Raw genomic sequence first — 14,680 nt, forward strand, 5'->3', positions numbered from 1 at the left:
TCCCCCCTCCCCAAAGGAATACCTGTACAATTTATTATTAATATTATTATTATTATTATGTACTTACAGTACAACACCACATGGAAATGGCCATCAGAATTCAGGATCCTGCTGCACTGGACGCTATATTCTCCAAAGCACATTTCCCTTCATAAAGAGGCAGCCCATTGCTCCCAGACAGTGCACCAGCTCAGTAAGTATCCTACATCATATAGTACTACACTCTCCAGATTTTGGAGAATTAAACGCCTTACCAACATTTTCCCAGTACTTCTCTGTAAAGTCTGCTATATTTTATCCTGGGAATTACAGCAATCATACTAAATCACATGTTCCTACTGTAGAGATCAATATTTTGTACAAAACCAAAACCAGTAATGGAGCTCAGGGTTCACATCAACAGCCAAGGCTGTAAAGCATTCTTTCTAATTCACTACAAAATTTCTACCTCTACTCACACTGTTCACAGTGGTCAATGTATCTGCTCCAGCTTCTGTGAATCTATAATCATGTTTTTACCATTGTTTTTCAAGCAGCATTTTAAATGTTTATTCTAGTATCCCAAATGGTAATTTTTTCTTTATGCACATTCCTTATATCCTGGAATGTAGCGATGGCTCCAGTCAACGATGTGAAACTACTGCCTAAGCAATTTCCTAGCAATATTCAAAAGCATATTTTGGAAAACAAACAAACAAAAAATTCCTAAGGGGCATTTTCAGCATGTGAGGATTCATCCAGGGCAGTGCAGGCAGCACCCCTTCCCCTCAAGCACCCTCTGATGATACAGCAGCATTACACACCTGGTTGTTTCCCCTCTTCCTTTTCCCTCCCTCCTACCTACCTCAATGGAGACTGGGGCTCTATCTACGTTTATTTAAATGAAAACACCTTTATTTCTTTAGTTCAGCAATACAATAACATATGGTCTCTTGGCTGCTACGCTAGCACACAGGATTTACCAATCCAGGACAGACCATTTGTCATGAAGTCCAATATCCTGCTTCAGGACAGGCTAGTAATTGCTACTTGAACAGAAAGTGAAAAACCCCTATAATGTAACCGACCAGTCGCATAACACCACAGGAGGCAGAAAAAATGTGTTCCCAACACTAGCAGGAGATCAGTTTTCACCTAAAGAGTGTAAGGAGTTTCCTCTCACTTCAGTTTACCCCGTTATAAGTTAATGGTCATAAAATTATGCAAACCTATTTTTAATCCAGCCACAGTATATGAATTAAAGGCTAGTCTGAAGCAGTACTTAATAATTGCTGGTAGTTTACTGGTCTCCCTCTTCTCATGTTACTGTCAGAAAAGGAAAAGATCTATTTATTTTACCTTATAAAACCCCTTGGACACTTCCACATGACCATCTAACCTTTACTGCAATAAGTAATCTTCCTTTTTGCAGTTTCTCATGCACATGCATCTTCTCAGATATCCTGATGATCAGATGAGAACAGATTAATGTAAATTGCATTACGTTTCACTTCTACTTTATCCTAATGGAGCAGCATCAAGTGCAAGACATGACTGTTACTGATATGTCTGACTGACAACATTTGCTGGTATTGCTGCCTAACTACAATTTCATGTGAGCAACATATTTTATTAAAATGTTGATGATACACGTGAAGAAGCAACCACAGCATCTAGTGAGAGGGAGAGAGGAAAGGAAGTGGACAAGGGGAGGAAGAGAAGAGAGAGAAGCTGTGTAATGTGAAGAAACACAACTGTCTGCCTAGGAATAGGACAGTTGGTATATCTGCTATTCCTGCTGATTAAACAGGAGAAAGCTGCTTATAAACCTGTTGGTGAGCCTATGGGCTTAACTGTACATAGACTTTCAGTAACCAGAAAGCATCAGGAAGGGAGTGCATGGTATGTATAATCTGGAATATTTAGACACTACACCGCGTAACTTTAGATTACTCTGCTGGGCCTGCCTTTGCAGCTTCCATTTCTCTTGATATCAGGACTTCAGAGAGTCACACCAGAAACCACAGGTGGCTACAGGGTCTGTCTACATCCCTGAGCTCCGGTGGTGATGGCTCACAGCATGTTTTTGTGCCCCCTTATAGTAGACTTTTACTTCTATCTTTTAATAAGTGGTGGGGCTGAGCAGGGGAACTCCATCAATAACAACTGTTTCCAGAGTACCCTAGACAGAAGCAAGACCCAGCAGTGCCACACTCATTTTCAAAGAAAATAACTTCAGTCTACACCATTAGAAACACAGCCAACTACGGTAACATGAAAAAATTTTAGAAGCAATAAATTAGGATTAGGACCATTTACAAAAATATTTTGATACTGTGGACATAGTTTACTTTATTCAAACAGCTTGCTTGAGATTGAGAGGACCAGGAAGGAATTTCAAGGAGCCTAAAATGTTTTTTAAGTCAATGAGTGTAGTCTCTGGTGTGAAAAAGGAGTAAGGGATTATGTCAACTGCCCACTCATCAGCAATCACTCTCCTAACACTCATCTGGACTGTGAAAATAGATTTTAAATTACTTGCGAAATAATATCCATTATAGTGTCCTCCAGCAACAGTGGATACTAAAAATGAATGCTGGATTTACTGCAAAGGAGGGAAAAGCAGGTGGGCAAGAATGCAGTGATAGCCCATAAGTTTGTGCAGCATGTCCTTCTGATCACATCATGTAGGCTATGGTGTCCTCCTGTTCTGCTCAGAGAAGCATCTTCTTCTGTTTGCCTTTCTTATGTTGCACTCTGATTTGCTTAGAGAGTACAATTTTGCAGCTATAAACCCTTTCTGCAGAACTAAGTTTACTCTTTTTGAAGCTTAAGAAATGTGCGTTACAAAGTAGTCTCCATTATAACCATACTGCATTTTGGTTTTCTAATTTTTTATCTTCTTTTACTGCCTGCAGTATCTGCTTTGTCACATTTACAAAACTGTTATCATGAGAATGGTATTAAGCAACTTTTAATAAGCAGTACAGAACCCAAAGGAATGTGTATACTTCTGGATACAGTAGACACCTCTGCCACAGTCTGAACTATGGACAGTAGCTAAACCAGCAGAACAGGACCAGCTGAAAGATGAATTAGTGTTTGAAAAATCTGATAATCAAAGAGTCAGTTTTTTCTGGTATCATGGCAAATCCAAAAGTAAGAGCTTTCTTAAAAAAAATAAAGTAATAAAAAGAAACTACAAGGAACCACAAATTTGTTCAATGAAATCAGAATAGATAAGAAACAGAGCCAGATACTTCTTTTGACATGAAAACCCACTTATTTTTTCTTCAGAAAATAAGAAAGCAGGATACATGAGTCTATCAGACTCTTTTGCATTCATTAAGTTGAAATAATATTGTTTCAACTGAACTCACATGAAAAGAAATAACCTTTGTAGTATTAATCTTTTTTCTTTAGATGTAAAAGAACAATTTTTAGATAACCAAAAGACTGTGGTCCTAAATGAATCTAATTTCTTAAAAACTTTGATCCCTATCCCCTGCTTTCATCTTCTATTTAGCATTTAAACCTCTCTTGAACTGGTATCACTATTCAGTTGTCTTGCAAATAGACTGAGCAACTAAAAACCAAAACCAAAAAAACCCAACCCCACAAACACCAGGAGAAATTACTCCACCAGCTGCCTTAACACAAGTTTTATGGCATTTTCTACACACTGCTCCTAAAATGCCACCTTCCTGCCACCAGTAAAACATCAATGTTGCTACTAAGGACTTCAGCTTATATTAGCTATTTCATAATAATTCTCTCCTAGCAGTATTTCAATTAATCTAAGGCACTTGAATGCTAGAACTCATCCCAGCCATTTAAATTATATGACCCCCTTTCAGACTTTGAATAAAAATGATTAAAAAGTAATTTGTGTTGGGAAAAAAAAAAAAGTAAAAAAGAAATTGTGTATTGAGGAACAAGAGTTCTTATGCTTTTTATAATTCCATATATTAATGGAATCAATCCTATCCAAATGGATCTGACTCGCAGAACAGAGCTGTAATAAATTTTAACTTTAGTATGACTTCACTTTTGCTGAAGAAGTTATAGACAATGATGAAAGAGATATTTAAGTATCACTGATATGTAGAGTCACCTAAACTGAGCCCAGCCCACCTATATGTGTAGCATCTCATAAAAAACAGGTGGCTAAAATAGAACACACTGAAATTCTAAGGCAAGAGCTGTAAGAAAAGAGCTTTAAGGACTGGTCTTCACTATAACATTCATCTCTGCTCTCAGAGTCTGTGGGTTTTGGTGCTGACCGTTTTTTTTTCCAGTTTGATGCTGACTGTATTTTTTCCAATTTGAAGCCTTAGAAATTCTGGGGGACTCCTCACTGCTTTCTGAATTTTCAAATAGGGGTGGCAGCAGTAACCCCTGCATCTTCAGAATGGGGGTTGGGGGAAAGAAGCACAAATCCCAGCAGCCCAGCTACTTAGTGACATGAGTTGCCATGATCATCGTCTGCTCCAGTTCCTCTTTAAATACGGAGTTCATTTAAAGGTCTTTGTCCAGTTATTCAAAGCCAACTTGAACTTTGTACTTACCCAAGAGATAACTTCACCCTCTGTAATCACAGTCCATGAGAAGCATTTAAGACTATCTGACAGTAAGGACAGCCCGTCGGTTGTCCAGAAAACAATTTTCTTGGGAACTAGACCTTGATAAGGAACTCACTGCCCTCAAAAGCCCCAGAATTAATACTTACTTTATGTGAAGAGTTATATTTTTTTCCTGAATCTATGCTTGATATTAGTGTGTTCTTCACGCATACATCAATATTGCCTCTATAATGCACTCAAGGCAAAACAAAAAATATTACTCTTTTTTTTCCCCCAGGGGGCAGGGTGTGGGTTAGAATTTCATCTTTCTAGACAAAAAAGATGCTGACATTATTCTTTCATCCATGTGCTCTGTTGGTGCTGTAAGGTGCTTCCATGACAAGGGGCCAAACAGAAGCAAAATATCTGTCCTCTTTTTTATTGAAGCAGTTAGGAGTTGCAGTTGTGTATCCACATTTTACTCCACATGCCAGATATACAGATTTGTACAGATTTTTTTGTACAAGAAAGGAAGCTCCACGTGGTGTAAGTTGCTCATTGTGTCTTATATTACACAGAAAAGTCTCTTTAGAAAATTACACAACAAAATGTTTAGCCTTTTTATTGTGTTTATCAGAACATATCACTGCATAGTATGCATTTGAAACAATGTCAAAAAAAAAGACAGCTAAGCAAATATTTTCCTTCTTCGCAGCTGCTGACTAAAGACAGTGTCAGTATGTTTCCTCCTGATACACTTGTTCCAGTTTTGTCAGACTGAGCCAAATCTTCTAATTTTTTAACCCTTATCAATAATTTCCTAATGATACATTCATTAGGAACACATATGACTCTTGAAGCCAGTTGGATTACGGTTTCTACCACAGAACCTTGATGTTCCCTTAATGAAAGGGAATAGCTTGGGCACAGTTCAGTCACAATGGATCTGAAGTGAAGGCAAGTAGCTTACAAAAACATTAGGGAAAAGGGAGGTAGTGAATTTAATGCATGTGGCTTTGTATCGTAAAGCATCATCCTAAGAACCCTCAAAGGAAGAACATTCTCAGCATTAAGAGTTAAGTATTTAATTTGATGTGAAGAGGAAAAAAAAGTCACAGAACTACTCACATAGGTTTTAGCCCATGTTAGCACTGACAGCTGCCTTCAGCTTAACTAATTTTCTTCAGGCAAAAGTTCTACATACTGCACATATTAACTAGACAAGCTTTGGGAATTCTTTCAAAATACTATAGGTAAATGCTTCACTTATACAACTACAGGAACAGATTCACATATGCAGCTGCTAAAAGCCGCCCCACCCCCCCAAAATTCAACATCCCCCCAAAAAACAGACTATAGTTCATACTTTAAATTATTAGACTGAAGAGAGTCAGAAATGAGTATAGCTATCCTAATACGAAGATGATGGTCAAATGGCATCTATTATTCAACTATCAGTTGGTTCCACATTCTTTTACTCATGTATTTTATCCTTATCATCTTATCCACAGTAATTGCACTTTGGATTTGTGACACATTTCTGTGTTTTATTATATATAATAAAAGTCAAACAGACTGTAATCATCTGATGATTAGAGAGAACAGCTGCAACCACCTCTAAGATGAACAACTAGAGCCATTCTGTGCACAGGGAGAGAGCGACTTTGACACATGCTACTAAACTAAGAAAGATTTTTTTTTTTTCTTTTCCTATTGCAGCCTTGCATTGTAATGCTCCAATGTACAACCTACTCACAACATCAGACTGCCTTTTAAAGGCAACTATAGCATCCATGTTCTTCCTGGAAGAAAGGTAAATCTGTGTCTTCCTGTCACAGAGGAGTTTATCACAAAGCTGTTATCACTGCATGTTCTCAGAGACAGAAAACAACAAATTTGGACAACAAGAAACAATTGAGCAAAAATCAGTTCCTCCTAGTCAAGAAGAGTTACAGCATCTCCCTGATGATACGAGCTGTAAGGCACAGAAGTCTAATGGCCTCATAATTAAAACAGCATTGAGGGGCTAGCATCATGAAAATAATTCCCTGTCATATCAGCTATCATACGAGCAGAAGAAAGGCTGCTTCTTTTTTTCACCAGAAAGGGTGGGCATACAGCATGTAAATCCACTATGCCTCTGTTAGCTACAAATTCCCTTACGTAAGGAAAATTCACTGCCAGTTCTATCATCTGAACAGTACTGCACAAAACAGCCAGGAGATTGCATCCTTCTCCTTTTTTGTTTGCTTGGTTTGCTGGGAGATTGTTTTGGTCGTAAACTTTTTCTTTCACAAGTCACAACTGAAATCAAACAAAGTGTACAAGACTGAAATTACTGCAATATTGCAGAGATTTACATATCCTTATTATCAACCAAATAACATAAATCTCTTCCGAGATAGATGCATGGATCTAGTTTCCACATAAATTGGAGGGTTTTTTCACTTTGAAAAGGACACAGTGGGATTCTTAACATTTTGCCCATAGAAAGGGTGCAGTGCAAATGAAGCAGAACTGTTGTTTAAAAAATCATTAGCTGTATTTTAAGCAATGCAGACATGAACTGCGTAAATTTCAAGCACATCACAATTGTAAAACCAGGACAAAAGTCACCTGGAGAAATACAGGCAAAATATGAGAAGTTTATTCTAAAAAAACCTATAATTTAAACTTTGTTTCCAAAGCAAAGAGAACACAGCAATCATGCTTAAGACTGGTGAGAATTAGCACAACAATTACGACTATGTATGCTAATGCTGTTCCAGGTGAGGCTGGGTCAGGATGGCTGGTCATAAACATAGAATTTGCTGTAATGCAAATGCTCTACCTTAGTAAATACTGCAAGTTGAATTGCAAGTGAAAACAGAGTGGGAAAAAAAGCCATGCAGGATCACGCTGATTCAGATTCAGGAAAGTATTTAAAGTGGAGACTAGACTGGTACCTTTAATGTATCTGTAAAATGTGGTATTTGTTCTAGATTAAAAGACTTCATAGAATAGCTTGAAATGTCAGAACTGACTTCGGAGAAATCCAGCTGTGGAGGTCAGGTCAGCCAGATACAGGCAAAAACTTGCCATAGCTTCAGGATACATATAGGACATTTCTTATTCACCGCTACCATTGTTTTCCTGTTATAGAACTACATTAAGCAAAAAAGTCTTACATAGCTGGATATGTTTTTGTTTTATTTTCTTCCACTGTGTAAGCAATATTTGAATTACTATGAGATTTAAAAGCTGCTAATTATCTTAAACTAATATACTGTAGTGTATTCTCTCATAGGCCCAGTGAACTGATGCTACAGGGCATTACAGCGTACAGCGATGATGGAGCAAGCTCTGGCATTGCACAGAACGTGCAGCTTAAGAAGCAAGTACATGAACTGAAAAGTGTGACGATGACCACTGCAAGTAACTCTTGAGGTTCTCTCATACACTATAGAAGGGAGAGAAAGATATCCTGGTACAAACTGTACACTTCTGCACAGAAAGTCTAACGTTACTGGGCTGGTTTTTACCTAGTTTCAGTCATAGGTCAGAACTAAAGGATCAGGTCACTGTAAGGTATAGAGTTATAATACATTAAATTTCATGTCATATTTTATTCTGTCTTTTGTCATAGAAACTTGCCTTTGGAGAAACTGTCGAGTACTCTACAGCAACAAATCAGTATTGTGTTTCAAGATGACAGAAACACAGTGGAGTAATAAATAGTACGGGATGCAGTCAATAAAACCCCTTAGCTTTTCTACAGAAAGTACTGGAAAAAGATTAAATAATTTTATTAGGAACTACAAGAGATAAGAAACACAAGACATTACTTATAAAGAGATATTACTCAGATAACTGGTAACTTACTTGGCCTGTGTAGAATTATTTTACATAGTTAAACTCACTGTGTTTTAGTTATTTCCTCAACTTGTCAATTATTTATACTCCCTTCACATCAAACAAGGTACACATTCTCTTCCTTTACTGAGTTTGTTACTGAATTTAAATTTCATAGGAAGCCTAGCTATGTTTTTTCTTTTGGTTAAAGACAACACTATAACTTTCTTTTTCAGAGGGTCATATCTTCCAAGCCAAAAAGCCCAATGTGCCCTCAAAAGTGCACATATCAGGAATTGCATTCATACAACTTCCTGGTATCCCTGCACAACTATGAGCATGATAAGATTATGACCGAGTGAAGATTATGAGTGACTTATTACTGTTTCTTAATTTGACCAGTACTTTTGTATTCAGCACATTGTTTACTTAAAATAAATGTACTCCCATTAAAATAATATTCTAGTTATATTAAAAATATTTTAACTTATCTTACTTTTTTCTTTGCAAGTGGACGAATGAGTCACCCTACCTGGATTTTCTTTCACTTGCCACTTCACTCTGGCATATGCAAAGAAAAGAAAAAGCAAGCTAAGTTTTCATTTAAAGAAAAGAATTACTGTGCAAAGGGAGTGCACTCATCTGAGCAAACATATGTTTATAGCACTTAGTATTTTAATTATATTTGACATGGCCTTGACAATTACTCCCTTCAGAATTATGAAAGAAAGATATCTGCCCATCTGTTATGAACCTCAGCTCCCAAATTAAGGATAAGTGCAAAAGTAACCTCTAAGAAATTCAAATTTGTTATCAAAAGTTGATACAAGATATAAAAACAACTCACTAGGAGTTAATTAGAAAAACTGAAAGCAAGAATCAAATCAAATGTGTATACAAGGTATTCAAAAATAAAACCCCAAACAGAAAAACAAAGCAAACAAAAAACTACTTTGAAAGAAAAATCTTGTGTGAAGTACCTCTCCAGGAACACATCAAAGGAGGATATGCCATTCAAATGACATGTTTTATCTGTTACTGAATTTACCGAAAAGAGTTCAGACAACGTAGCACTATTCACACGCTGGGTTTTTTTTACAATGTGTTGCTGTGATGTCAGACAGATACAGGATACAAGAGTTTAGGATCTCTCCCCTTTCACACACCCACAGGAAGCATATATAATGTCAGACCCTACTGCCTCACAAAATATCCAGAACACGATCAATCGGATGGCTTGGTTAAGAACTACATCCATCCTGATGCCTGTTATATCACGGTTATTTCTCTCTCAAGCTACAAAGCCTTTAGCTGCAAATCATAGGAAGGAAATACAGGTTCCAGAGATACCTGTGCCAGTGATTGAGCAGGCAGAATACTTATTGAAGTTGGGAAAAATGCAATATCATTAAAGAATGTCAATTAATGCAATGCTGTAAGTGCTGTTTTTCATAGAAAACCGAGTACTTGACCATTAAAGGCAATTAAAATATTGTGCAGTAGGGTGTCGGGGTTTTTTGTACAGGGATGTTGTAATTTGTGTCATTACCTGAATTCCACTTCAGGTAACTTGCTTACCCAAATTTTCTCTGTAAAAATTAGACATTCATTGCTCTAACGTTCTGTCAAGAATATTTTCCCAGATGTCAACACTTTTATTTGAGAGATTAAATATTTCACATTTTTCTATCATAATGTATCTGTGGCCCAGATACTAAATGCAGAAGGAAAAATGGAGAGAACCCAAAGCTTTCAAGCATGAAATCCTTCCCTAGCACTGCAAAAGAAAATCATGGACTAATACTTTAAAAGATGCATTTTATAAATATATTGACATGCAGGTGTCATATTTTTGCAAAACTTGAGCAACACTTCTGTTTCATCCCCCACACCTCCCTTCCAATTTTTCTAAGTTAAAGGAAAAGTAACTTACTTGCAAATGTCATCTTCTGGGTCCTCAAGCCCAAATCTTTCATCAAAAGTAAGCTGTATCCATACATTTTCGTCTACTGCTACTAATCTCCACACTAGCACAGTATTGCGTGGGTATGTGTGTGGAAACTTGGGGCTGTGAATACTTCCATTAGTAGTCACAGTAACTATCTTCTCATGCTGAGGATCCTGCACGCCTATAGTAAAGACAGAAAACAGATGCATGAATACTCATTTCTTCTCCTTTTCCTAAAGTGTTTGTATAGTATGCACAGATTTTGTTTTGTTTGCTTTTCTTCATCTTGCAAGGAATTTCTGCTTGGAAAATCTGTATAGTAACAACAACCCAAAAGTGATAAGTATTACTTTGCCAGCAAAAAGTTATTCAAACCCAAGCCTCAACTGCTGTTCAGAAAGCAGAACAGATGTTCAAGTGGAGCTAAGAGAAATGTGACTGCAAACACCTAAATGCAAGACTGGACTACTCACAGAAACCCAGCAGCCCAAGGGACTACATCATGCACCCTGCTGGTGGTTTCAGTTCTCTATTACTGGAGATTGCACAGAGATCACACGAGGGTACAGGGACAGGTGTGCTCACACCTACCACAAAAGGGATGGTTTTAATTTGTCTCTTGTTAATGGAGACTGTCTTACATTTATTGAGTTCAGTGATAAGGATTTTGATGGCTGCCTCCTTCCTGAGGGCTGTATCAGAACAAAGTTATCCCAGTACAAGAATGAAACTGGGACATGCTTAGGAAACTTGGGAAAGTCACCAAGTGTAAGAAATTAGGCATTTACTGATAAGCCTCAATCAAGGGCATTCCTCAAAATTCTTCACAGCACTTTTAGACTAAACACATGTAAAATTAAATGAATGTTTTACAATGCACCAGGAAATGAATTCAAAAGAAATAAGCCAACTACATTTGATTTTTAAAGCACACAGTAACACTGAAACTACTGAAAAGATCTCTTCAGGTCTTCATAACTGCAAGGAGTTACCAAAAGGAAATGACTCCTTCGGTGAGCAGCAGCCGTGCCCAACAATTCTCTTCACAGTCTCAGAGAGACCTCATTCTCAAGTGTCCAACATTCACAGGAATTCATATTCAGCAGCTGGAATCAGCTCATATTGAGTATTTAGCTGCAAAAACCAGGCACTGATCTGATCTGGATACATTTTAACGTTGTGACATAGGGTGATGAGATCTCTAAACCACAAAATTTAATTCCATAAGCACATCAAATGAAAAAAACCTCCTTATGCTATAGCACATAACTTTTACTAACTGGCTTTTTCTAAAAACCTGTATACAGTCAGGTTTGACATTTCAGTCAGTAAATCATAGGAATTCTCAGAGTTACTTATTAATAACTTTAGTAACAAAGTCAACTTGTAGTTTTGTACTGGAGAGTTATTAATATTATTTTGTTTTCAGCTATTCATTGTCTCTTTCAGTTAGATACTGTATCTTATTTTTCTGATTGTTTTATAACCAGCATTATGAGGAACATTCATTTGAAGCTATGTAAGACATATATGCTTCAGTCTACAGAGAAAAATACACTGCAATTGTACCTTGTTACAGCTACATGTAAAGGCTGACAGCTAAATGAATGCAGTGCAAGAAAAGAAGGCCACAGAAACAGCATTGCTATTTTAAAAGGATTAATCTATACTTAAATATAATTTAAAGTCTGATGGACTTTTCCTTTCTATTCTTTTGGACTTGTGCCTTCTACTTGTGATATGAAAATGGTAAATTTTCTTTTAAGTGGAATTGCTGCTTGTATAACACTGATGGATTGTGGTCTTGCCAATATCCACACACAGTTGCAGAGGACTGACTGTCTTGTGTACAAATAAGAGAGGACAGCATGCAGTAATAAGAAAAAAGCACAAAAAAAGGGCACATAAAGCAGATTCCTAATTTAGATACTTCATTGGGTTTTTGTTAGCTGAGTCACAAGCATTTTTCTATAATGTATAGTATGTCAGCTGAGAGCTGCATGCTAAACACAGGAGCCAACAATAATAAAAATTACTTTCCCAGAGATTAGTACACCAGAGTGGTATTTCCAAAGTATGCAAAGGACCACCATTTCAGACAAACATGTCAAAGTGTGGTGTCTGACGACACTATATTCAGTGGTTTATTTTGTCTTTAAAAGCACACACAGGATTACAAACCACGTTATATTTCACAACATATTAAGAAAGTGTTTTCTTCTGTGTCATCAGGACAATGATAACAACAGCACTGCAAGTAAGGACTGTGAAAAGTCCAGGCATATCAAATGAGAAGTCAATAAAAAGGGGCAAAGGAAACAAAAGGCATGTGGCAATTTAGTGAACAGAAGTTGCGGCATCTCCAGTACCTTCAGCTCCTCCATTTTTAAAGGAAAAATATCTATTTACTTTAGCACACAACAGTGTTCCATGAACATATCAAATTCCCACACACACCACTTGCTCCATTTCAAATATTTGCTCTCACACAGTGGAATTTCTTCTCTTACAAAAGAATTATTTTGTATGACTACAAAGGCAAGTAATTGCTGTCACTGGAGAATGAAGCTTGTTATTTGTCTTCAGATAAGCTGCAATATTCCTTTTTATCTATTCTACATAAATTGTACCATTGTACCTCAAAAAGCTAGCCTTTTCCTACTGAGTTCATGCATGTTCTGAAAATTTGAGTAAACTGTGTGAAGAGCACAGCTACCTGAATGTGGCTAAGATGAGACTATAGTCTCTATTCTTTGTGGAATGACTTTGCAATTCCTGGCTTTATTTTAGGGATAAATGAGTCCAAGTTACACTTAAAAGGGAGTAACAAGTTCAGTCAGATTTACAGCGGTCAGCTGTGTAACTCCTAAGCTATATACATTGCTGCCGTGATCTGTGCCTTTCTATTAACAACCATCCTCCCCATACTCCCCTCCCCCCCAAAAAAAGAAGAAAAAGATTATTACTGTATAGATAGCATTGAACAACCCTGAAGAATCAGTTTAGGCAAGGACTGAGGTAGGCAAGGCACCATCTCAGCCAAGGGGTAACAATACCACGCAAGGGAAATTCAGACAGACAAGGACCAAAACAACGTATTTGCATCTTCAGTAACAAGCTTCACCAGAAGATGGGCAACTGAGATCACCTGCAAGAGAAAGTCCTGAAAACAGGGCACACTAGATGGGAAAAATCCCTAAGCTGACCCAGGGATATGACATGGTTGCGCTTATTAGGAAAGGACAGCACACACTTAACAGAGCCTGAAGTTGAAGAATGAGTCGCCGCAGTCGTCTTTGATGTGGTACAAGATGCTATCACCAGATTTATATATCTATCAATGTAGAAAGTCTGCCCCTGAAAATTACAAGATTCCAGGCATTCTGAAAGCACGGCAATGCCTAACCCTTCCACAGACGTGGTAACGCAGATAAAAAACCACGGTATCACCAAACAGATCAGCAGATGCCACTGTAAACTGAAATTAAACCCACCGACTAGACAAGCTCATTCCTGCCTACTTCAAAGTAGGTCTCTTCCCCCATGGGCACAACACATTCACAAAGATCAGCGCTGACACTTTTTAAATATAGCAAATACCTCTTTCTTAGTACATCGTAATCACTACATTTTAGCGAGGGTCATGAGTAAAAGACAAATCACATACAGTTCAGGAGACTGATGAGGAGCTGCAGAAGAAGAGAGGAGCACCATGGTTAGAGTAACGGCCTTGGCACTGATTCACTTAAAAGGCTGATTGACTTAACAGGTCACACAGTACTGGTGAAATTGATTTTTAAAACTCTTTGCTAAACCTACACTAATTACACAACAGGACAAGATGAGAGTACTGCTGATCACACACTGTTAATATATTATTTGGTTAATTTCATTCAGTAGCCCTTAATTATGAAAACCAATTTTTAGGCCTTCAGAAACAGCATTAGCTCATGTGTGGCTATCACTGCTTTAAAACAAAACAACAAAAAAGAGCCAAATTCAAACATATGAGAAGTTTCAACTCTAAATATTTACCAATTAATATCAGAGCTATTTCACATATACAGTTTATGTTGCAGTATGTGTGAGTCCTCTGCTTTAAAACTCAGAAACAAAAGATGACAGTAACTAGTTGTTCATTACCACAGAACTTCAGAAGGAAGTGGGTTTTTTTAAATTAAAGTAATTGAAAGGATTTCCTGACAACATTCCCATATAATTTTTACAACACTCCACATATGCACAGAAACTGAGACTTCATAGAAGAAATTCTTTGAAATGTAACTTAACATGCCATTTCTTCCTCTTTCACCAGACTTTCAAAAAGCGGTAAGGCTACTTTCAAAAGTAGTAACTCCAG

The 14,680-nt window shown here is 37.3% G+C and overlaps 1 protein-coding gene across 1 annotated transcript in view; it reads right to left on the reverse strand.

Moving 5' to 3' along the window:
- The window catches only part of PDGFC (platelet derived growth factor C), a 142,153-nt gene that overhangs the window by 45,876 nt on the left and 81,597 nt on the right, over nucleotides 1-14,680 (reverse strand). The window contains exon 2 of the mRNA XM_052777972.1: nucleotides 10,306-10,501. Within this exon, the coding sequence (XP_052633932.1) occupies nucleotides 10,306-10,501 (196 nt within the window). The remainder of the gene's footprint in view (nucleotides 1-10,305; nucleotides 10,502-14,680) is intronic.

Source organism: Harpia harpyja, chromosome 2, assembly GCF_026419915.1.
Source record: "Harpia harpyja isolate bHarHar1 chromosome 2, bHarHar1 primary haplotype, whole genome shotgun sequence".
Classification (NCBI taxonomy): Eukaryota; Metazoa; Chordata; class Aves; order Accipitriformes; family Accipitridae; genus Harpia; species Harpia harpyja.